Source organism: Rhopilema esculentum, chromosome 16, assembly GCF_057945365.1.
Source record: "Rhopilema esculentum isolate cy_ngs chromosome 16, ASM5794536v1, whole genome shotgun sequence".
NCBI lineage: Eukaryota > Metazoa > Cnidaria > Scyphozoa > Rhizostomeae > Rhizostomatidae > Rhopilema > Rhopilema esculentum.
The window spans coordinates 12579830-12606218 of NC_142830.1; the positions used below are offsets into that span (position 1 = coordinate 12579830).

The window sequence follows — 26389 nt, forward strand, 5'->3', positions numbered from 1 at the left end:
TCCAAAAAGAAAGAAAAAGATTTACACTAAAAACGCATGCATGTTCTAGAAAATGTTATCTCTTCCTTTAGAATCCATTTCCAAGATACAAAGATGCTGCTGAAATTCTTTCCATAAAAGTACGTTTGATTGAAAAACAGTCTATTGGGAGTTTCAGTCAAAGGAAAATGATTGACGCCAGAAAGCTTTGATAGGGAGGAAATCAGAAGCACTTCAGTATTAGATGGGGCACAGGTAGAAAAAGACGTAACAGGGGTGCATCAAGCCAAAAGACCAACAAATACTGACTGTGATTGTGAGCGTTAAGCCATACCCTTTTTGACCACACCCTCAATTGTATCAGGAAGAAAAAGCAGTCATTGGCCTGTTCTGTTTTTTCATTAAGTGTTTTTACCATAGGTAGTATATGCAGTTAAGTTTCATTCAGAAACAAAAAAAGTTCAGTTTTGTTATTACAGAAAGCAATTGGACATCTTGTCGCGGGCAGTGTATTGCATGATTCGATTCAGAAACATTTTCTAGTAATATAAAGAAACATAATTTTTCTTCTGCCATGAGTTGCGTAAAAAGGATTTATTGCAATTTTTGCATAGATTTATGACATTCAATAAGTAATTTAAAGTACAGGTGCATGCCTTTAAAACTAAATACAGAAAATTCTTTAAAGTATAAACTGTACAACATGTTTAACGATTGTGTCCACCACTTAAGCAATAATTGTTGCAGTCTGGATCCACCCCTGCTCATTTTTGTCGGTTAGCCCGAAATGTCTAAAGAGGGAAATGAAGAAACAATGGGCAATTCCTTGAAAGGTCGGAAAGCTTGCCACGTATCCCTGGTGCTTTCAACTTTAAGTTAGCTGGTTGATAGAGTTACTCATGGCAACAGGCTTTCAAGTATAATAACTTGCTTTCCTTTCACCCCTCTCCCGCCTATATAAGATGTGTCGTTCTTTACTGCATTGGATCGAGGCAAAAACCCCCGCTTATAAAATGCGAGCAACTGAAGGCTATGATTCAAAGTGACAGACCTTGGCTGTTTATCAGCCAAACATCGTTCCTGCTTTCCTTGAACTGTATATAAAACAGGGGTCGCATGATAATGGTAACGAATCTTAAAATTGTTATCCAGGTCGTTTGGTAGTTGAGGAACAAATCATGTTCACGAGCTCTATGCAAAACAGATTATTTTGGATCTGCATGATTAAATAATTGATTTCCAGACTTTGCTAACTATGGTCAGTCTCTTTATGAAACGATTGAAGAATTCAGACACAAAATATTTGCTCCGTTTTTAAACTAATCATTCTTTGGGTAATCACTTTGACCTGACTATGTGCTGGGTTCTTTTGTCCCAAGTCAGAAGGACCATCGACCATTGGCTGACTTCAAAAGAAACCAATACATTGCTCATCAGTTTGTCAGCGTTGGGCTCTCCAGCTAAACTTCAACTTGTGCAAGCAAAGCCTAACCCTATTTACGATTATATTTCCCTTTAATGACTTTATGTCCTATTCTCAACGACATAAATCCAGCGTTTTCTCCCATAGGGGACTGGGCTCGAGAACAGCTTGAACGGATAACTTGATTGTTTCCGCTACATAACTGAACAATTTACTATAGGAGATGAATCATACTAAACCCAGAAAGATAGTGTTTCTCAGCCCTAAATAATCATTCTAGAAACTCTGTTTACCTGTTATTTTCGAAGTGGCACTCTCCCGGTTTTTGGCCCCTGCAGTATAAAAAATATATTTATCAATTCCAGTTGGAGGATCTCTAAGGCCGTGTTGAAGAATGTCAATTTAAGATACCTTCGCCTCTACTTTACTGTCATATTTTGGAAACCAAACCAGATTTCATTTCTTTGAAAAATTAACAAAAGATGAGATCTAATTAATTTTTTGTTTTTGTCCCTCTTTTCATCCCATTAAGCGATTTCTAGTTCCAATTTTAACCGAGCCCTACCTTTTTTGGCTAAAAGGCCGCAAATCTAAATTAGAATGAAGAAGATCAAATGGTATGAGAGTATATCTAGTATAGGAGATGAAGCATATCAATTATCAAAAAGTGATATAAATAAGTGCAATCTATGGTTTTCAAAGATTCCAATGACATAATTTTGTCTATGCAACAATATTATGCACCATTTTGTCTCAAAAGTTTACATTTGTCTCAAATATACCAAAGTACTATTTTAACATATCAATTGGCAGGGGTGCATTAAAACACTATAACGTTTTCTTCAGAAATTTTTGCATAAATCAAGATATATACAGATCTAATAAAGTGAAATCATGAATGTAAGAAAAGATGCGAATTCTTTGTAGAACACATAAACTTCATCTTCCATTTTTGCATATTTTAGGAGGAAAGGTCATTGAAAATCGATGATTAAACAATTTGACATAATTTTGAGCTTTTGATTGTGTTGTTTCTGTGAAAAAGACAGTTTAATTTGAACTCAGAAAATTGCGTTTTTCAGATTTTATTTTTGTCAGTAGTTCCATTGTTAAATTCTGTTTCTATAGGAATCTATTGATAGTTTATTGCTGCGATTTAGAAAGAACGAATAACTTTGTCTTGCACTTGCTGGGTTATTTTAGACAGTCTCTTATTCAACATTGGGCACAAGGAGGTGCATGCGTACTCAAAGTGAGGTTGGCAAATGGATTGAAAACCCTCCTGGAAAGGAAACTATTCAAAAAAACTAGACTTGTTTTCAATGCAGAAATGTTTGCTTTGCGACTGGTTCCAATATCAAGCTCCGTTTGATTCTTTGATAACGATAGATAATTGGAATAAATAATAAAGGCAGTTCCAAAAGAAATTTGTTTTAATAGTAGCAAAAGCTTCTTAATCGAACAAAAAAGCCTTTGGCATTTGTTGTACCAGTTTCTCATTTGACATCAAGGGTTCAAAACTTTCGTAAGCTTAGTTTTTCTAATTTCTAATTATATAAAAATGTTTCAACTAAGTCATAGACAATTTTTAATTCAGCTATCGTTTATGTATGGCATGGTACATTTATCAATTTAACAGACTTCAGAGCTACGAAGCTCTTGCATAAAAACAGAATTATCTTTTCTCGAGAGCGCTGAGTGACTGCTTTGTCAAAAAGAGAGCTTGCGTTGGGATTTTGCTTTTTAAGACAATGCCAATTTTAACCTGACAACAGGGATCGCTATGATGAAAATTAAATGTTTTTTATGAAATTTGTAATACCATTTAGCATTTTGCTTGCATAATTTTTATATTTTATGACATTTTTTGCAATTGCAATGTCATTGACTCTATTCATATTTATGTTGTGTCGGGAACGTGCTTCCAATTACACGTTAGGCTGTCATTTGATAACACCCTGAAGCTTTACCCACGCATCATTTTTGCTTGAATTTTGCTAGGAGACCTATTCTCTGTGATAGCAAAACAATCGAATAAACCAACTGAAACTGCCATTATTAAAACCCCGTCAAGGCTTGGTAATTAAACGTGTAAGCTCAACGGAAAAATATGGCTTTCTATTGTGAAAATCTGTAAAAGTTTTGCACTTCTAAACAGGCAGCCAGCAGATGTTTAGAGAGTGACAATTTTTGTTGTTTCCATAGATTTGCCAACATATGATTGGTGGATGGTAACAATAGAACAAAAAGCAGATGCTATTTTTTTCTTATTTTTATAGTGTGGTAACTGGGTTAGGTTGCTAAATATGCAGGAGTTTTATGAGGCTATTTATACTTCATTTGCAATGTTGGGTGTGTAACTAAATTAAATAATATGAATTAAACTTCTATGGACGTTCATTTTCTAGCTATTGGCTTGCTTTGAGGAAACTTTGATAAAAACCCTACTTCCATTGCCATTGTGACTCGCACAGAATTTCCTATCACAAAAATTTATGATATGATTTGTGACAAGCAAATCCCCAAAGTTTTATACTTTGATTCTACAAACCAAATTGCTAAAGAATCCATTAACAATCATCTTATTTATGGTGTTCACAGCGAGCAAAGAATGGCATTTGAAATAACAAAGGATGCAATTGTACTAGGTTTCCGACAATTTTTTGCTGTCTTGTGAATAAACCAGCAATTTTTTCTTGAAAAAAACACCCTTTTAAAATATGAGATATTTGATTATCCTGCTTAATCTGGAAAAGTTGAAACAACCTTAGAATGTCTTAAGATATAGATGGGAAAATTAAACTTGACAAAGTATCAAACAATAACAAGTTTATCAAAAAGGACTAAAAGAGATAATAAATGTATAACTTTTCGTCTGACTAAATTTATGTTACTATAATCACTGTGGTTTTTTTATCAATGCAAAGAAAAGTTAAATATTTTTATCTAATATCCACTTTTGGTGATCCTCCGGACGTTTCTGTACGGCGATGTGCAGGGTTGATTTTGTGACTTCTTCCTTATGCCTTTATTTCTTGATTTGGGAATGATAGCATTTTCTGGTGTTGCATTTCTATTTATGATAATGTATATGCGTTGTTATGTTGTGTGCTCACATCAAGCAACACGACAAACCTCGTCGGTGGCGGCGTGTAATAATGAATCAGCTATTCCAAAGACAGGGAAGGCGGAAGCGGGGGACTACGAGGGCTTCACCCCCCCCCCAATAATTTCCAAAATGCATTAAAATCATACCAAAATTCGCCCTGCTCTTGGTTTTTAGCATGTTTAGCCCCCGAAAACGTTTTAGCCCCCTGAATCTGTAATATGCTCCGCGATCCTTGTCCAAAGTTACTGGAAGACATTTTTTATATAGCTACTCAATTAAAATCTTTACACTACAAGGACGATACTCCGAGTAGCAAGCGATAAAGCTGAACCCAGTGCCATTACACAATCACATTTTACATAACTAAAATACATTTAGCAGAACAAAAGGGACTAAGATAATGGCTAAGTAATTAATACTTTTGACATTCAAACATCCAAGACATACAAACATAACATTTTTCTCTAAAATTGTTGCTTAGCACGGACAATTCTTATCGAATATCTACCTGTTGGAGCAGTCGATGCATAAGAGCGCACACCTACATATCCTCAGCAGCTGAACCTAAACACAATTTCTAACGAGCTCTTGTGAATATTAACTGATTTGTGGTATCTTAAAATTCTTCAATAAAATCTCTTACAGAACATCTGTAGTAAACGAGTTAAGTGCTTTGCGAACTTCCTTACTTCGTGACTAACCATCGGAACATTTGTGTTTATTCCGAACGCACAACACACAGGTGTCACTTATATTCTTCTACCCAACATTAGATAGAAAAGAAAAAACTGATGTTACAAAGGCCAAAAGGCTCCTTCTTTTCACCAGGTAGAGGCTATAAAAAATGGCTAACCCTACAGATCATTGGTTTTGACCCATGCAAATCAAATTTGTTCAACCATTTTTCTGGTAACTGTGAGAACAGCTGCATAATGATAGCTTAAAAATTCCTTTGGTACCCTAAAAATTATAAAGACAGTTACTTTAAAGGAATTTTCCGTCGGAGGTAATCGATTCAAAATTAGCCAGATTTTAAGCGGGAAATGCTCTGGCATTGTGCAAACGTTTCATCTCCGAAAAATTCTAAGAAAGACGAGCGATATTCCGCCAATATTAGCCTTGGCAATGTTTGGTCTACAACAGATTGGAGAGACGCTCAAATTATGCAGAAACAATCAAAAGTAGAATTTGACGAAAAATGACGAAATTATGGTGCCCACCCTCAAATCGTTGAATTATTGATAAAAATTGGATATTTTAGTTCGTATTTATTTATTAACTATTTATATTTTTATATTATGTAAGCATTTCGGGAATCCATTCATTGAACTGAAAAACTTAGGCGTCATTTGAAATGAATTTCAGTGCAGGCAATTCGTTTGGGCGAAAACCTGGGAGACAAAGTAGGAAGTTACGTAGTGTATATGATGCCACAAAAAACATTAAATCATGCACCACTTTAAATAGGCAAAAAGGGGTAATTACTGCTGAAACAGTCAGTGAAATACACATTTTCCTACTTGAACTGCTAAAGAAAGTATAAAATATTTCATTCTAATGAAGAAACATTTTTATTCCAATTTCACCTGCTGACGAGTAGATGTTAAAATCTAACGGTGAAAAGTTCTGTTTCGAAAAAGTTACAACAGCGAACTGTAGAAAGGGGTCAAAATAAAAGTGTACCCATGTAAGGAGGACACAAAGTTAGAAACGACATGAATAGATTGCTGAAAAAGATCGAAAAATAACATAACAACGCTTATACCCAGACTAACATAACAATTTTCAGAACAAAATCATATCTACACTAACACAACAAAACAACAATCGATACAAAAGTATTAATTGAACACTACCAGCGTATCACAGTTTGAATTGAGCGGTTTTCAATGAATAAAGGTTGATCTGTTTCTAAGTGAAGCCTATTAGTACTTCATGTAGTAGTTCTTAAGCTAAAAGTAACTTTGTTATTAATCTTTGCATAACTTTCCATAACTGACTGACTGACTGACAAACGATAGACTACAGCGTTCTTTACTAGTACTCAAAACATCGAAAATAATAATTTTTATTTTTCAGTTACACATATAGCATACCAAATGATCAATGGCAAATACAATAATATTTGAAATTTCCGACACCTTAATTTCGCTGACAACATAACATTCTGAAACTAAATTCTTACATTCTAATGCTAAATATAATAGTTATTCTTTTATACAATATAAATTCTACTTAATTTTGTCATCTACAATTCTTCGACTTTGGCTCGTTTGCTCGATGGTTCATGGACTTCTTCAATCCATTGCAGCAAATCTTTGTCATCTTCCATCAAATCTTGAAAGAAGTCTAATATTTTTCGTTGCTTTGGATCCTGGGGACAAAAAATCGCAATGAATATTAATTGAACAATTTTTGTGGCCTAATGTTGATATTATGCAAAATTAATCAAAGTTTCATTATTGGTTTCCCAACAGATTTCACAACCGGAGTTTTTTGGAGTGGTAAAACCGTTCATTAGTTAGAAAAATACATTAACTTGATACTTTGTAGTGTTTCTGGATCATATATGATATTGTTAAGAAGTAATGCTGTTTAAATCATAAGACAAACCCTTTGTTATAGAAAGACTGTTGCATGAGATACGTTCCTGACATTTTCTTTGACGTCATAATAGTCTCATCTTAATCAGTAAGCTTAACTATTTATGGCTGTCAATAGATGAGGAGGCTGTGGTATTAGATGGTGCAATTTGAGCTCTGTTTACCAAACCAATTTACGAAAATGATCTATTAAACAAGGATAGTCTGTACCAACACACCCTTGAATTACACAATCATCAACAACACAAAACGAAGAGAAACTATTCTTAAAATCATCAGAAGATTTCAACTGCTCTGTTTCGGAGACAGATTCTATTACATCTTTTGACGTAAACTTGATGCAAAACGCAATTTGACAGCAAATATTTTTTGAAAGCTCTAGAGAGGTTAGGCCTTGTCTCACAGATACGTAGCACGTGTTGTTAAAGAGCGCAGGAGGCAACTAAATTTGTAAATTTTCATCTGGGTCAAAAACATTAAAAAAGGAAGCAGAAGAAAACAGTTTGATTAGCAGCAACAGTGATTACTAAATCATATAAATTAACTGACTTTTAGCTGCAGATAAGCTATTTCTTCAAAACACTCATTATAGCACAGTGTTGGGCCTATTCACATCCTGGGATCATGGACTGAAGATGGTGTTCTTCACTTGACTGTGTAATTTAGAAATACGACTATGTCAATTATTCTTGCTGATTTTTAATAGCACATTCACTATGAGCAAAACTCTAACTAACTCAGAGATTACTATGTTATTCTGGGATTCTTTCACGTGTGTTTTCGTAGACAAGGTATAAACAAAGAACAAGTACCATTCAGATAGAAATTATTTCTGGATGTCACTTGTTGACGGACATGTTGAAGTCATTGGTTAAATTCCGTGGTTATTTAACAGTTTCAATCTGGAAAATCTTCTATGCACTGTCTGAAAACAGACGCAAACGATTCAAGATTGAACCTTAAATTTTCGTACCTACCTGCATAAATCGTTCAAACAGACAGATTCCGTCTAAGATATTACATTTAAAAAATTTTCACTTCTTTTGAGCTCAATCTATTAAAAAATTCCAAAAGGCATCTGTTGAAGAAAAGTAAACAGGCAGAACCCGATCGTCTTTTCATCTAGCAAATTTGGAATCGATCTACATACAACAAAAAGCAGACACTGTGTAGATATAAGGAGCTCGTTCTTTCTTTTGAACTCCAGTGGTAATTTTTCTATAGGTACTGACACTAGTTGGACAACTATGCCAGTCTTGTGTTTGCGTTTTTCTGATTGGCCTATTTCGATCCACAACTAAGTATATATTCTCCATCGTGTTCTTTCGAACACTTATTCTGACGTTTCATACGTGTAGTCAAGTAGTATGTTTGCTTTTTCAAAGCAATGTAAAAGAAACATGTAGCAAAGATCAGTATAATATAACAAGTGAAAAGCCTAGGTATTAGATCTCCATAATGGAATATCTTCTACATGCACTTGTCGTAGATAAGGTATCAAAATCAATTAATGGCATTGAAGTATATAAATGAAATAATCTTTGAGAGATAGGGTTGAAATCATTGCTTTCGACATTCTATTCTGCACCAGTTGTAAGATCATATCTTAAGTGCCATTTTTCTAGGGTCAGTTTTGCCCTTCGACTTGTGCCTGGTCTTGCTACCTGATTCATGAAGCCTATAAATACGCAACGTACAGCTGATGTAATTGCTAACGCCTTTGTTTTGGGCTGGCGAGACGGAATGCTTGAGGCGAATCTCATTTCAATACTTTGTAAATGGCATTCAAATGATGCGACGTCGTGTTCCGTGGGGAAAGAAATGTCTCCCAATGGACATTCTGTCTTATAAAAAACGGCTTTTAATTTCAGTATATGTCTCTTGAAAGTTCTTTTGAAAACAGCATCGAGCACTTTTTATTGTGAAGATACACAAAAGGGCATAGAAAAACTTTATTTGGGTTCCTTCAAACACGAAACAAATACCTTTAATTTTGTAACTTCTGGAGAAAATTCATCTTGATTGAGTCCAGCACTCGTCAGCACGTCCAGCTTACTCTGCACAAGCGGCCTAAAAATGGATTAACGGGAGGGTCAGCATGACAACGAGATTTACATTTAGCCAATGGTCCTACACTTAAAGCCAGTCAATCCTTCAAAGTTTCGTGCTTTGTGGAGTGTCGGACGACAAAAATTCCACCTGACTTTTGGCCAAAGATTCTCTATATTTGAAGCTATGTACAGATAATCTTTCGAAAAACAAACTAAAATAAAGTTGATTTGATAGACATATCTCTCTTTACACAAATAACATATGAAATCAGAGTTTGAGAAGCAATGTCATCCAAAAGAAAGTTGCTGTACGTTTAAAGTAAGAGAGCGATTAAAAGAATAATTTCGCAGTTCTTATCGAATTTGGTGTAGTAGCTTCTATCTTTTCGTAAATTCCAGGGGGTAGTCTCTTCGTTGGTGAATGCATAGCCCGAAAGATCTTAGGATTGCAAATTTATCGTGTGCAAAGGAGCTTTCCTCGGTTGATTCAAGATTGCTGAAGAATTCTGTCCTAAGGATGTTTTCAACAGAGGAAGGTTCAAATTCAATTTGGAATTCCGTAATTCCTTATCGAATTTCTCAGTGACCATTGTAGGCCGACCGTACATATATTCAGGTGCTTGCTTGTTTGGGCTTCAAATTGACGACAAAAAAGTAAAAGTTTTATACCAAATGCAGTCATCGGCAGTGTTTTCAGCTAGCAAGTAGGTGATCGTAACAGCGTTCTTCTGTCCAATTCTGTACACTCTATCTTCAGCTTGGACTAAAACCTAAACAAATGGCACAGTACGAAGTCACCACGAATTCTACACATCATTTAATTAGAGCAGATCATATGCACATTTTTTTATGTTGCTTGCAAATTTGAGTTCAAACTAGCTTAGGCTTTGAACCTATCAAAAAGAATTGAACAACAACGACAGGAAAGGGGCGCATAAAAACATTAAAAGAATAAAATAATTTCTAGAATTATTGTTATTGTTTTCCTGTAGGAGCAACGCAAGGGGAAGCAAAACTCGCTATGGTATATATTCTCTTTACATTTAATTGTGCTTGTATCCTGGCGGACATTATCGCTACACAGATTTCCACCACATCAAAACAGATGACTCTTGATAAAAACAATAACAGACGCATTATTTAAAATACGTTCATCGAAGGTCGGAATTGACAAAAATCGTGGTAAATGATAAATTGGTTTTAAAATAATTTCAAAATTACTCCTGGATTCCAGTAAAGTTCTGCAAAAATGACGGCTGTTGCAGCAGTGAGATTCAGGCCTACAAAGAGTCAAACAGAAAATGACTTAATATTTAGGCGCATTCAATGTAAAACGAATCTGAAGATAAAGTTTAGAGAGCTAACGTTAGCTTAATTGTATATCAAACAATGAAACATATGGTCGTTGAAAACATGATTACTACAACGATGCCACGATTGGTCAAAATCAGCCGTTCAATCAAGAAATGGCCAATAGGATGATGTTTTGCAGATCAAACTAATCGAAATCAAAATGTTGTTAATACGTGCGTACTGAGAAAGCATTCAGGTATTGAGTAGAAAGCCATTCCAGCTCAAAATTGAAAACAATCTCGTATTAGCTAATCTAAAAGAATCATCTTGGTAATCATGACTTTGTTAGTAAAGTTTTCGAATGAACATTACTTCCATTTCGATATTACAAGAAAACAAAATTTTGGTGTTGTGACACGGTGACTTGAATTTGGCGTCATATTTTCAATCGGCAAACATGCACAATTCAATGATATCTCGTCAAAGTTTATAGAACTGTTATTTTGCGAACAAAAGCTCTTAGATTATACATTGACGGAAAAAGACAAGTTTAATTGGTTTAACTTCCCAAATCCAGTTGGGCTCAATTTTAAGTTACGTTAATTTCACGTATCTATGTTACATTACAGTTATAAAAAAACTGAATTAAAGTTCACGATTCACGAAATTTAGAAATTTTGAAATTTCAGAGAAAGGATACTTTGACGGGGATCATTTTTCAAAAGCCACCCCACAGCTTAAGTTAACTGCAGCGTAAAAGGCGATTTTTTTGAAGTCTTCTTTGCCGAAATGTTAACAAGTCATTTGATTGGAGTAACAAACTAACATTGGAGTAATGACGAAAACGAATGAGAACTATGCTCATTGCTTGTACGAAAAACAAAGAATCCGAAAGCGTTTTTCTCTAAATTAATAGAAGTAAGCCCTTAGGTTTGTGTAGTAAGGAACCGTGTATAATTTCTTGAGTTCCATCGTATGGCCATCCCCTCCTTCCAGGTGGCTCCTTTAGAATTAACAAAGGGCTACTTGCCAGTGCTCGCAGCTGTGATTGACAGGACTGCAACGAGACAGTCATGTTCGTTTTGAAATTTTTCAACCAGCTCATGTCGCATGGTCGGATTGGTGCTGCCATCGATTCGAATAAATGAAACTTTCTGCAAAATCAAATGGGGAGTAGTCATAAAAATTTGCAAAAAATTAATAGCGGGTATTACACCCTGTTTTCACAAGAAACAGCGAAATATTTTCCAAGCTGGCTGTTGTCAATTTAAAACTTTGAGGCTGGACCCTTCTTAGTTTATTGATTAATTCCAAAACTTATAGGGTGTACGCTAAAGAAATTTTGATAGGAACCAATATTTTACTGCAGAACAAATTTCGTTATTTATAATGGAGACATTGCTTTCAAACACCATTGGCAAAAGACATGTTCTGCATCGAAAGATATATCCTTAAGGATCAATATCAAGATGTTCTTACAGATAACCTTTCCTCAAAATTACACTTCACAATACCTCAGCCTAAGCTTGATTTCAGTTTATTCTTAATTTTGATTAAAGTTCAGGTTTGTGCTTTAAATTTTACTTATAAAAACTGTACATCATTCGGAATGAGTAAAATAACTGACCTTTTTCTCAAGCAGTTCTGTTATCGAGTTAAGCATCAACTGGTGATGTGCAAAGAGCAAGAATTTCTGCTCACCTTCCAACAGATCTGCGACATATTCACTAAATATAAATTGATTACGTATTTAGCACGCATATGAAATTAAAGTAAACAAATAAAAAAATAAATATATATAGCTTTTTAATTTATCTGATACAAACTAACATTAGTGTTTCAGAAAAAAATCTTTTAAAGGAGGCGAGGGTAGAAATACCCTAATAAGAATTCTTAAATGTGACGTCATATCTCAGCCAATTTTTCACACAATTAACTGATTTTGTAGATGTCCCGTTGCAGTCCTGTCAATTCCAATGCAGTTATAAGCTTTTGAAAAACAGCATTATAAAATTACTGTCACAAGAAAAGTCACTCTGTCAGAAAAATATAAAACTTGGTTACTGATGATGTTTTGACTCACAGAACTGCTTTTTTCTTCGCCTCGCAAGAAGATGAAAAATATTGGAGCAAAGCCCTTCGTCGATCAAACTATAAAGATAAAAAGTTGTTGTTTTTACAGCATCAAACAGCTCCAGAATACAACATTCTAGATTAGAACAGTGACACAAGTTTCAGTTATAATGAATATTTTTCATCAATTTTATTTTCAAAATCTTGTAGCATAAAATTTAACAATCAAATATACACTGGGCCCGTTCGCACTACAGAGTCAAAACCTTACAAAGTTAATCCCTATTGTTTTGTCTTCAAAGGCGGCATTAGGTTTTCAGGAAACTGTATAATTGGTACAGTGCGAACGGTAAAATATGTTTTCACCAGACAACCCGATTTTCAGTAATCCCTCAAAGGTTCCGTCGTAGAGCCCCAAAGCAGCACTTTTTTATGAAAATCAAGGATTAACCAGCATGAAACGGTAAATAGATGCCATCATGTCTGTCGGAGCTGTGATTCTGTGCTTGTGTACTCAACATTCAAGAAAAGATGAAACAAAACAATCGCCTGTTCTTCTAGAATAAAACTAATAATTTTGGCACAATGTTTGGAATGATCCTAAATGTGTTCTTGTGATTCTGTGCGAATGCCAGCGTGATGTTATAAAATTCATAACACTGTAGTTGTCAGTAGGAGCAAAAATCTTACAAAGTTTGAAAATATTCTTTTAATTACCGTGAGATTATTAACATTGACAAACTTATGTCAGAGCATAGTGCGAACGGGCCCACTGGGTGTCTGACGAATAGGTTTAGTATGTCTTAAAATGCTTGCTTTTTAAGCCATTCTTTGTTTTAAATGCTCTTTGTAACGAAGGGTTTTGAATCACTGACGAAGTGTTCATAAATACGGATCTTAAAATGATCTTAAACAATAAAATGATAAAAAATATAGATACAACAAGTAATAGAAACCCACCCCAGTGGATCGCTCCAGTTTCTTTGCCTCGTTTGCTGCAAAATTGCTGTTGATATTCGATGGGTCAAGCATAACCTGTATGAAAGTTCAAAAATTTAGTTTAAAAGGGGCGGAAATATTATACTCAGTGCTGGTGTCATATGCGTTTTGGTAACCTTATGCATATCGGTCCGGGTACACAAACGCATGAGAATTTTAGTTATGCAAAAACATACCCAGCACTCTGTAATTCCAGGCGTTGGAATCACGAACTGTGGTCACATCGAGGGGAAGGACCCGGACACTGCTCGATAAGCATAAGCTTCTCCGTGTCCTAGGAACTACCTTCGCATGCTAGGTAGCAACAAATACAAATAACATCGCACTACGATGAAATCACATGATTTGAAATATATTGCGTTTCACGATGTTACACTTTTGCATAGAGTACCAAAATGCATATTACACCGGATTAAGCCCAAATGCTGCCGAAGCATACAAAGGGGCATATTATTAATTCTATTCATATTCACGAAAATTCTCGTCTTTCTTCAAGACGGACCTATTTCGCTTGGACCTATTTCAGCAATAGGCCTAATGCTGCTGTCGTACATTTGACGCCCACCTTAATCCGGCCTTGATGATACCTTGATCTTTTTAGATTGGTTTTTAAAAACAAGTTGCATATAGAGATAAAAACAGTATATTAGACGAATAAATAAACAAAATATAAAGAAATGAACCAAAACTAGTTTCAATAAGCTTACCACTTTTTTAGATTGGCCAAAAATAAAAATCAACACTTGAAACAATTCCGAGTCCTGATTCAATAACAAACCTTTAACAAAGTCTTGACTGAAAAGAATTTTCACTTGCTTATACAAACTTTAATAGATATAAAAAAGTGAATTATGAAATTTCAAGTTTGAAAAGCATTATAAACATGGCGTTCACTTACTATTTTCCGTTGCTTGTCGGGTAGTTGGTCGAGCACTTGGCTTTTCAGTCGTCTGAGTTGATAAAGTTTTCATAAATTGTCATAAATTGTCATAAATTGTCATAACTTGAGCAACCTTTATTAAGCTTCAAAATCTTTTTTTAGGTAAACAAGCACTTTTGCTACAGTACTTATGTTTAAAAGGGAAGCCTATGTGTTTTAATTTTGATGTCATCGAAAATGGAACTATCTATTTGTTGCTCTGGGGTCTTCTAAGCGACGGTGCTTTACTTAACAACCGTTCTCTCGGCCTCTCTGTCATCCCTATGTGTAATAAACTTATTTTTAAAATTTGCTTTTCAGAACTTCTTAAACAATTAGAATACCTTACTTCATAACCCTTCCAGATGAGTTTTCTGTCTCGGATCTATTTCATTTTTCTTCTTGTATCGTCTTTTCCAACTTAATCTCTGACATTATCTCACTAAAAATGATACCTTCTTACAGGCCATTCCTTTTGTTTTGTTTACACAAATTAATTGGTTGCCTGATAAGCACGAAACATGAAACATAAATTTGAATATATTGCATACAAATAAGCTAAACATTCACCTTAATAAAATAAAATTAATCGCAAACCTAAATAAATATCCCATCTTATCGTATCATGATTTATGATTTTAAATGTTATAAATGGAAAATTAGCAATTTTTAGCTAACCTTATCATAATTTTATTTTCCAAAACAATCTTCAATTCTTCGAGGTTAGACGAGCCTGAATAATCCCAACCAAAACGGTTCTGTGGAAAAAACAACATTGGGGAAGAATTCATAACTTTGAGAAACGGTTTCAGTCTAGTTTAGCATAGCGTGAAAATTTCTTCTCTCTTAAAGCATAAATCCCTGTGCAAAAAGTCTCTGCCCGTCCTGGAATTTAATCTTTTAAGAAAATGTGAGAAATCGTAAGATACATCTTGTCTGGAACTGTTGAAAGCGGACACATACACGTCAAGGAATCCATGCTGCGAAAGTTTTGATGAAAAATTGGTAAAACCTTTCAAAGGGTCCAAAAATCGATGTCTGCAATGCGCAAAAAAACTAGCACTTAATGATTTCAAACTCATTGCTCAGCATCTAAACCCCATATCTGAAAATGATCTTCTTTTTGTATCTAACCAAAAAATTTGTATGAAAAAAATTTCACTTCTCGACGCTATTCTACCAAATATTCTATTCGCTATTCTATTCGATGTTCAAATATGCTATTCTATTCGATGTTCTACCAAATATGTTCTGCCAAAAGTCTTGAAAATTGACACAGAACTGAAGTATTTCAATACATCAATCTCATGAGACCAAGCCAACATGTTACACTAAAGCTGTATATAAATCACAAAAAATAATTAATGCAAGTAATAACAATTCTATAAGATAAAAAATCGAAATTTATTTGAAATAATTTGTTAAACTTTAAAAATGAGAAAGTTGTTAAAAATTAAGTCTAGATAAATATAAAAAACTCGCGCACCTTTTTGGCATCGCAGTATCGATGCGCATAGACGTGCACACCTGGGAATAACTTTGTATTGACCGCACATACTTGGGTATAGAGTTCAATTGGCCTTGACAACGCGGGTGTGCCAGAGAGAAGAATCACGCGAGCAGCACTCTGCCAACAGAAACGAAAGAAGAAGGATGAGGACAATTAAGAATAATTTTTCAACTATTTTCTATACTTATCATATTGACTAGTTAGTCAATATGATAAGGAGTTTCAATGTTGACATTTAGCTCTCGACCGGAGGAAAATTTTTTAAAAAAATCAAAAGTTCTAGCCAGCAAAAGTTGGCCTAAATACGAATGAATGAGTAGAAGACATTATAATTTTGATGCATGCCAGAAATCGGATTTAAATTTTGATTTCACATGATGTCATTTTGCTTAGCCCCTTAAAAGGAAATATGTATATAAATATTTGCGAATCTATCTACAATGCCCGCCAAATGGTTTTCTACAAAACAAAGAAGGAGATACGCGAGAAATGAAAAATATAAAAAATACAACGCAAATTGCCGGGAGTTGAAAGTAATTATGACAGGTATTGTACGCGAACAATGGCCTACCTTGAGAAGATCCATGGCGGCTTTAGTTCTGGCAGCTTTTGAGTTTTTAATAAAGTGAGATTCATCCTAAATATAAAACACTAAATTTAGTTCATGTTATTGAATTTTGCTGTGCTATTCAACATGTCTTATCAAATATGCATGTACGGATTACCAGACGTAATTTTGAAATGAAAGACTGAAACCAAATCTGTAAACTTCTGGTTCTAAATATCCCTGTATAATACTTGCTCAAATCTTCTTTTTAATGCCTGGTTCAATCAAGAGCACAGAAAAGAGCGAGGGCAGAAAAGAAACTCTCCACAGCCTTTGTTGTTTTTTTCGACGCGAGGAAAAAAATGTTTTATGGTTACCGCGAATCAAGGAAGACGTGGCAAACCATTGCAAACGATGTCGTCGTTCCTTTCCTAAGTTTTGCGGGGCAAACAACTTTTTGTAAGATGCAACTTTCAGATAAAACTTAATATGTAATTTTAACTGAAAGACATCAAGTATTTAACACGAAGGCATGTTTACGCAAATCGCAATTTGCATTATTCGACGATGTAGCGCAACAGGCTCTAAAGACCAATGAGATAGGGTAAACAAAGCTCAAGTCTTGCGAATAAAGAAGATAAATATTCTCTTTATACTGTAATCGTTGCAATTAGGTTTGTCATGGCTTCCTAAAAAGCAGCCATTCTTGGCTCAAAGGGGTACTGAATATAAAGAAATTGAAATAATGAAACAGTAACGGAATAACTATAATAATAATAAAATATAATGATAAATAAATAAATTAATGATAAATGATGATAAATCAACAGTTGGCGTACTGGATCCAAGTCTGATAGCCATAAAGAAGCTAATAAAGGCCAGCTATCTATGAAGAAGGATTAGAAAATAAATATATGGTACAATGTCTGAAAATCATTAAGGGGTGAGGAAATTTTATTCCTTAGATACGATAATTTGACCTGGAAACATGAGGTCTCTTCTTCACAGGGATAGCAGATAAACATGGTCATCAACGTAGAATAAATGAATTTAATGACTCCCCTTCGCTCGAACTCAGTCAATATGAAATAAAACGTGCGGAAAAAGCCAAATCTCCGGGTATCATTATCAATAGAAGGTTGAAATGGAAGGACCAATATGAATTACTGACAGGAAAGATAGCAGGTGGTTCATCATCTTTGAAAAAACTTAGAGACGTTCTTCCCCAATCAAAGTTATGCAATGGATATCACGCTCTCTTCGAGATTAACCCACGCTACGGAAATGTAGTATGGGAAAGCCTCTCTTCGTCCGAACTTCAAGCGCTTTAACGTTTCCAAACCAGAGCTCTATCAATAATAGAGCGATATATCGAACCAGAGCCCTATCAAATCCAGTCCGATCGATGTGTTATGGTATTGTAAACAAACTATGCCCATAGCTTATGGAATACGTTCCAATAAAGATGTTATATTTCAAATTATAATAAGAGGAATCAACAGATTTCTATATCCTCAAGCTTAAAATTGAATTCACCAAAACAGGATTTCAATATTCGGCAATATGGCTTGGAATGAAATTCCATTTAATATCAGAGAACTGGCATCACTACACCGCTTTAAAACATATCTAAAATTACATTTGTTGAGCCATAATAATTTAATCACCCCCCCCCCCCCTAAAGAGCGACATTCTGGAAAAGCAGGTTTATTTGATTACTGTATTTACACTCTTAGTTCCAGATTTTTTCACGTTGAACCTTTTTACTGACAGAAATCGTCGTAAAATAGAGTTATATTATAAAAGAATTAGATTATACATATATGGCAGGGGCAGCCAAATTTGTCGTAGACTGGCAGGGGATGGGGTGCCGTGACTAAAAGGGGGTACACCGGGTACAAAAAATATCACCAGGAAACGTTTTTACGGGGCTTGCTACACAGGGGTGTTTAGAAATAAAACGAACGCCACTAAGATTGTGACCCAGAATCACTCTTTGGCCCCAACAATAAAAAATTCAATTCCACCACTTAGAAATACATAAATGTAAAAAAACCCACTGCTATAATGATTCCAAAGCGTTTCACTTTCAAAATTTCGAAATGTTTCGGAAGCAAATCATAGCTCATAATGTTGATTAATCCGGAACACGGGTCGTCTTTGCCAGTGTGAACAACGTTGATGGAAAATGGGTCAAGCGATGGAAGGCGCTTCTCGAATTCCTGCAACAAAGAAGATTTCATCAAGGAACAGGACAAAATGCAAAAAGATTTGAGTAACAGAAGTTGGATCTTAAAATAACAAAAGTAGATGGTGCAAGACACGGTGATATAGCGGCTATGAAAGGCTATCAAAGGATGGAAGGGAAAGTTCATTACCAGTCATAACACTTAACACCTTCCGCCTTTTTTTTGGAAGGATTTTCCACAGAGAGCCTTAATTTTCCAAACGATCTTTACAAATTTCTCAAAGGATGTCTTGCACATTTCAAATTGTAAAGATAGTTCCTTAATCTCATGAAAATAATGATTTCATCCAGAAGCCTGTTACAAGCTAATCGAAAAATCAAGAGAAATTTGTTTGATCAAAATCAGCCACCTTCCACCTTCTGCATAGGAAAAAATACTTTGTATGAACAACGATGCTCGATTTGCCAAAAATTAACAACAACATAAAATCATGCCCAGCCTCAGGTGAAAAAATTCGAAGAAATGTTATTGAAAAATTTCTTCGTGTTCATTAACCGTGCTTCTAAAAATGTCATGCAATCATCTAGAAGCCTTACAAGAAATTAATAATTTGTTGTTGTAAAAAAGGAATAAGAGCAACATTAAGATCAGAAACTCAAAAATATTGAGCCTTAGCAAAAATGATCTGCCTTTCATATAAGAAGCATTAAGTCTGGGACCCAATACAACGGTCTAAAAATAGCACTTGGGGGCATTTCTTAGCTGGGGTCTTCATCTCAACCTGTTAATCACCCAATACTACTCTCGTGGAAAAACTTTCAGTATCCGATTTTGCACAACTCTCTCAAAATCTAGGACTAACAAATCTGACTATAGATTCCTTCCGGGAGATTTTTAGATACCAAATTTGGAGATTAAATAGGCAGTGTTATTTATATAACCTCACTTGTGTTTAATAATTGCCAACATAAACGTGACAAAGCGAATTGTCAACGACAGAACTGGGTGGATAAGAAAAAATCAATGTTTTTGTAAAAAAAGCAGTTTGACGTATCACGCATAACCAAGTGCGTAAGAGATACATGATTGAGACGCATGTTAGAGAAAATGCAGGCTTACTATCGCTGAGATAAAATCGATGGATACTTTGGTCTGGTATCCTTCAGTTTTCTCCAAACAGCTGTTACAATGTGAACTGTTGTTGGTAATTTTGGAAGATTATTAAGGCCACACGAGCTTGTAATTCACATCTTACTTTAAATCATCAAACAGCAAGCGTGTTCATTCAACACGTGTATAGGTGTCGGCGATGACGTCAATTTTTGTAATCAAACAGCTAAATCAATGAAACAACTGAAAGGCATCAAGACAAACGTTAAAAGAAAACATAAAGAATATTTTCAAAACAGTTACCCGGTTGGTATGCAGTTACCAAGATACAACAAGTAGGCATAGAGAGAATGCTAAAAGAGACGAGCAAGACAACGAGACTGCTTAAAAATTCAGTCTTACCTTTGCCCATGCAACTTTGACGGATGATGGCGAGACAACAAGAAGAGGCCAGTCTGACCTGTAGTACGAGGCTAGCGATATGGCTTGGATGGTTTTGCCTAGTCCCATGTCATCCGCGATCAACAGTCTACCATTATTCAAAACACCGTACCTAGGACAAAAGTTAACTTTAAAAAACTAGGAGGAATAAAACATACCTTTTTTTATAGTTGTGCTTAAATAAATAGCTTTCAGTACCTTTTTAAAGGGAAAAAGATAGTGAAATTTGTTACAAACAATGAACATATTGGTTCATAGGCGATAAAAAACGAAGTCGTCTTGAAAAGAGACATTAAAAAGAAAAAGACAAAAAAATATATAAGGGTCCTGAAAATAAAGAGAAGGACCAAAAGAGCTATCATACTGGACAAACACTTTTCGGATTTGACATCTCAGTTGCACTCCTCACGCATACCCCAACTCTAAACTGAAAGAGGGGGAACATGTGCAAACTTCCTGACATATCTTTAGGAGTTTTTTCCAGAAAAATGTGTCAACGACTGTATGCTGTTCCAGAAGAGAAAAAAATGTTCATTTTCTCAATTCTCTGATTCTAGAGAATATTAGTAGAAAAAACATGATGATCGGAGTTGTGATATGTATTATACAGCTTTATGGTTTTAATTTGCTGTACTAACAAAAACATCCAGTGCCCTAAACATGAAAGAGCTGGAGTGATGTTTCAAGCTGGTTTTAAAGCAAGGAACAGGAGAAACACTGAAGAACGAAATAAATATATATCAAATATATGGCCAAGAAATTTATTTAAAAAATATTTAACTTTGTAAATTGGGGCTCATGTTGACTTTATTCTATCACAGAAACTTAAAGTAATGATGTAACTTTAATGATAAGAAAGCAAAAGTTGAAGACTATTATAAGAAGGCTGCTAAAGTAGGCCGGAAAAAGATTGAGACGTGATCTCTTGCGACAGTCATAGTTCAATCGTGAGATCAGTAAGCGATGGAAAACATGTTTTTAGTAGCACGTTGAAATAACTTAACTCAATCATGTGTTGCTTGCAAAATTAAAGTATTTTTAGATTTGAGTAGTCGGTTAGATATAGGAACATAATTATTGAATTATTTACTGAGCGCGAGACAATCTCATCTGAGCGCGAGAAAATCTCATCTGAGCGAGAGAAAATCTCATCTGAGCGCGAGAAAATCTCATCTGAACGCGAGACATTCAGAGGAATCATGTTTTATGACAATGTAATTGTTCATTATTTTACGATATCAACTTATAACAATTACCTCACCAACAGTTTACCTCGATAAGTCTCTACAAGTCTTATTGGCGTGGTACAGTCATTAATTCAAAACATTCTGTAATTTTATGTTCAAGTCGTTATTTGTCAAACTGCTGGCCCCACTGCCAATGTTTGAAAGAAATTAATGGAAACAATTATTACAAGGCGATAAATGGTAGTATTACTGCAAGCAAATACGGTTAGGAGGACCAACTCATTAAATAATAGCTTGGTGTACACGAAACAGAAATGACTTGAAGGTTTAGTAAACATATTCAAACGAAAACAGGTAATTAAGTCATAAAATCAAATCTGGCTCTCGCTTCTGCCTTTTTAGCTAACATGTTGTATTCTTTGTCTGAATTATCAAATTGATCTTTAAGTCCTTTGCATTCCGGACCCACATTGAATTTTACGTAGATGACTTCGTGATCCCTTGTTATTTACGGTGAACTTGCGGAGAAAATCGTGTGCATAGCTCTCGAGACTGTGGCTTACAAACAGTGTGTATTTTCATTTATATTTAAAGCAGATTTTATGCGGAATTTGTGGAAAGTTACTTTAGATTTGAATATAGGTTTCCAGAAGCAAGGATTGTGTTTCAAATTTCGGATGATATGACCATATCTAAAAAAACAGGAAATTCTTGAAAAGAAGACCTACCTAACACCTTCACGCTGAAAAGGAAACAAGGATTTTAGGAGAGGTTCCTCAATTCTTGTTAAATCAACTTGTTTCTTCCCCTTTTCATTGCTTTGTGTAAATTCTTTCGCCATCTCTAAGATTTTCGAGGGAATGTCTTCCAATTTCAGATTAATTTTCAGTGACCTTAAGGCGGAAGCTAGAAGAAAACAGAAAATTGTTACAATAGGATAAAATGACTGGTAAAAAACTACGAATCCTACTGCTGGAAAATTTGAATTATGCAATGTATGGTAGCTAGAAGTCTTGTCTAAAACCAGCTGTTCTATAAGTACTGGCACTCTCTTTCTAACAGAGGTTCTGATACTTCAAGTATAATTACTTTATGACACAGCAATCTCTATGTATTGTGTGAGAAGGAAGAACCGCAGGATAGGCTGTCCGCCGGATTCTGTGAATCTTACAATGAGTGTAATATAAATACGAGGATAAAATTCAGAAGCAAAGCAAAACAGCGATGAAAATCCAATATTATGAGATAAGTTTTTTCGAAATAAATTAAATTAAATGAATACTAATATTCCGCCCCGGCATACAGGGCTTCATCAGAATAAAAAAAGTAAAATCTCTATGTAGTCTGGTTGGGTGAGTACTTTAACTGGTTTTATCATCTGGTTATGAAGCTTAAAAAGTGCAATATTGAAGAGGGTTGTATCTTTTTATGGTATTTCGCTGGATAGCAAAGAGTTCCAGGTTTCCACCTCCATGCATTATTTATTTTTAAGGCCAATAGGACAAAATTTTATCACAGAAAGGTTGAGACATTTTCTGAACTCTGTATGCTTCCAATGAGTTGACTGCAACATAAAAATTGGGCTGAAGGCAGATTATGTTTAAAGGAAAGCAGATAATCTGGAAAGACTGATGTGCAGATGCACTTACTAAGCCTATCATACTCTGAAACCAAGAAATTCCAGTGTTTTGTCTTTGAATCTGAAATTACAAAATTATTTTGAATGATTTTAAAGAAAATTAATAATATATTGGTATTTATAAACATAAAAGAAACCTGAAACATAAATAGGTTTCAAGGCATACTATTGCCAATATAGTTATCATTCTTTCAGTAGACCAAAAATCTGCACAAGAGTGCCTTTAAAGATTAGCTCATATACAGTTAATTATTGCAGGAATGAGATTTTATTATACAGTATATGTTACTAATGCAAGAGTTCATACGTGGTAGCACATATATAGATGAACAATAAAAACAAGAGAGATGGTGAACATTGATAATAGTTATTTTATATCTTGTTGATATTAACTAAAGCCTCAAACCTGTATAAATATTTGTATAATGGTAATGATAGTAATGGAATGGTTGTAACATGACATACCATACGATTTTGTTGACATTGTTTTAAAGATTCCAATTACATCAGTTTGGAAACTACACTTGGCTTCAAATCTTCTTTCAGAAATCAATATCATTTTTATCTCAAATGGGGGACCAGTGAAGATGCTTGCTAGAAAATAAGGAAGAAAAACAACAATTACCCAAGTGAATTAACTGAAAAGACAGCAATAAAATATCATCGCTCACAGACATTTTTGTTGTCTCTATTGAAAGCCTTGTCACATTTGCATAGGATAGCACAGAATAGTGTCAGTATTTTGCTTCCCTATGAAAAAGCTGAAAGAACTGAGGATTGGATATTGATGTAAAAACTTGATTTGTTTTTTAAAACAGATCTTTGGAAAATGGAAAATGATGTAAGATGAAAAGGTTTGTTCTTATTTGACTGTATCTTGGGTAGAAAACCTAATTTTCTTCCCCTCCTCATTCAATACTTCAATGGTTGTTTTGGGCTAAAAAATTCAAAAATCTTCTTGAAAGTGTTGCACACAAGCATGCATTCATTACTCCAGGCACCAAGTAGGGCAAACCAGACTTATTTTTTGCAAATTCTTTCAAAATCCAGCAGATTATATCAGATGATCCAGGCTATATAGCAAGAAAATTAGAGAAAATGATGTATACCCAACCTGGTTTTGAAACACCTTTTTGCTCATCCACACTACTTTGCTTTTGTCCCATCATTGAAACTTCTCTCCTACTCTCTTTGTTGATCCTATCAATCAAAGAAGTAGAATTTGCACCCTTTTGAAAGCTAGATTTTGGACTACTGGCAAGTGGGAAAGCTGTTTTTCTCTCATGACTAAATCTTTCACTCCAGTTCACACCAGTTGCTTTGTTAGAGTCTGGTCAAATGGAAAAAAGATGCATTAGATTTATGTTTTATTGAAGTGTATTTTTAAACAAAGTTATTTGAAACAAGCTATTCTCTCTAAACACAACAAAAATTAATCCAAAAATTTATTTTGAGAAAAATATCAAATTTAAACAATGTCATTTTATGTTACTGTAAGGACTCCATGGTTCAAAATTTTGTACGACTGTTTTTTAATGGCTACTTAAACTTGATAGATTCCCCCTGCCCCAGCATACCTTTCTTCAGCCCACAAGAACAAGAACTTGCCAACTGTCATAGACATATTGCCTGAAGCAACTGCAGAGAGACTGGCATCAAGGAAAAACCAGAGCCAAGATCTCCTGTGACTTGATGCCCATATTAGATTTGACCCATCGTATGTTTTTAGCAAATAAAATTTATTAAAGCATGAAAAATTGTTGCAAACTTGCAGGTTAATGCTCAGAAAAAATTTTTCAGACAAATATATTCTGTGAAAGGAAGCATAAAAGGTGAAATATTCAATGAAGAAGACAGCATTACAAAAATGGCCTTTAATGGTGCTTTTATTGACTCCAAGTCACAATTGATTTTGAGACTGGAAATTTTCAGACATTATATTTGAGACAAATAGTTTTCAACCTGCATATGAATAATATTTCCTCCCAAAATTGAATGAATAAATCTTCCAAGAAAGCAAAACTTCCAAAAATTTGTTCTACAGTCCCAGGAAGGTGAAAAATAATGGTCAAATATCTAACTCATGCTAATGACAAATCGCTTGCATTATTTGCTCCTTGTGTGTGATGATGCATGCATGTGCATCACACGCATTAAACAACAAGATTAGCAAATGATAATTGTGATCACAGCATTTGGCAGATAGTAAGGTAAGCTTAGTAATGAAATAGCTTAGTGATTTGCTTAGTAAGGCAATGCACAAACTAATGAAATACTTAGGTTAGATAATCAAGTAAGGTTGGGATCTATTATGGCATAGAACAGCATTATAATAAAAATAATGAGCGAAATGAAGAGTTGGTTTGACACTGGACTGTCTGGCAAGTGAGCTAGAAAGAGTACTGGCAAATGCCCATAGGAACTTTATTAGTGTCTGTTTTTTAAAAATCAGTGTGTAGGTTTGTCTCATTCTAAGTTTTTGATGTTTTTGTAACCATCATTCAATTTTGTATGGCAAATATGCACAATTTATTGCATCTTTATTAGCAAATTTTCAGTCAACCATAGCTGAGAATTGCTTGCCACCAGTCAGCATAGGCGTAGAATAATTTTGAGGTCTTTGTAAGGCTGTCCTGGGACATTTAAGCTAATTAAGCTAAAGAATCTAATTTATGGCAAACCAAAAGTTTACCTGGCAACAGATTAACTTTTCCCTGATCACTTTGTAACTTTTTATGACGCTGCAACCTTTCAAATGCCTCTCTCCGTTTTTCCTCGATGCGACCAGCGATCTCGTCAGAAATTGGACTTTTTGTTACCGTTTTCCTTAAATCTGCATCTTTTCTAATCACTGGAGATGTAGGTGGAAGTTTCGACGTGGCTGCATTACTGTTTCCCTTCATTTTTTCTTGAAAGTTTTTAGGGGATGATGCAGTTTCATAATTTGTGTTTGGGGTATGTCTTTTCTGTTGCAACCTTTCAAGGGCTCTCTTTCGATTTTCCTCAATCAGGGAAGACATCTCGATCGGAATTGGACTTTTTGCTAAAGTTTCCTTTACCGTCACTTCTTTAACAAACGTAGGAGATATCTGTGGAGATTTTGAAGCGACTGTGTCACTCTTTTTCTCTTGCTTTTTTTGGAAATTTGAAGGCGACGAGACAGCATTGTTAAATTGATTTTGTGGACGACTTTTCTGCCCCAGTCTCTCTAAGGCTTTCTTTCGGTTTTCCTCGATTCTTCGCCTCTGTTCTAGCGAGAGGGAGCAGCTGGATTGTCTGTGGGCATCTTGGTTCATCTTGACAAATCTGTACTTCAA

General features: G+C 34.9%; 1 protein-coding gene and 1 long non-coding RNA gene across 2 annotated transcripts in view; one reads left to right on the forward strand and one right to left on the reverse strand.

The window, feature by feature from the left end:
- LOC148958345 (uncharacterized) overlaps nt 1-10253 on the forward strand; it is an 11986-nt gene extending 1733 nt beyond the window's left edge. The window contains exon 2 of the long non-coding RNA XR_016144740.1: nt 72-10253. This is a non-coding gene — a long non-coding RNA (uncharacterized LOC148958345). The remainder of the gene's footprint in view (nt 1-71) is intronic.
- On the reverse strand, nt 6214-26368 carry LOC135682476 (SNF2 related chromatin remodeling annealing helicase 1). The gene is made up of 19 exons (XM_065197383.2): nt 25765-26368; nt 24187-24402; nt 23538-23666; nt 23083-23133; nt 22162-22339; nt 20208-20358; nt 18567-18728; nt 16531-16596; nt 15936-16076; nt 15128-15207; nt 14429-14480; nt 13492-13566; nt 12542-12609; nt 12086-12185; nt 11489-11612; nt 10387-10445; nt 9835-9935; nt 9100-9184; nt 6214-6885 (listed from the first exon to the last, which is right to left on the reverse strand). Exons 1-19 carry the CDS (start codon nt 26366-26368, stop codon nt 6760-6762), a joined length of 2568 nt encoding a protein of 855 aa, XP_065053455.2. The 3' UTR covers nt 6214-6759.
- Between the last annotated feature and the right edge of the window lie 21 nt (nt 26369-26389).

Bases quoted from the DNA above. Each gene is read 5' to 3' on its own strand.
- LOC135682476 (XM_065197383.2), bottom strand. From the start codon at position 26,368: ATGAACCAAGATGCCCACAGACAATCCAGCTGCTCCCTCTCGCTAGAA. The intron at 12,610-13,491 runs GTGGGTTTCTAT...TTATCTTTATAG, and splicing joins AACTGGAGCGATCCACTGGG to TTTGATCGACGAAGGGCTTT. The intron at 11,613-12,085 runs GTCAGTTATTTT...TTGATTTTGCAG, and splicing joins CAGAACTGCTTGAGAAAAAG to AAAGTTTCATTTATTCGAAT.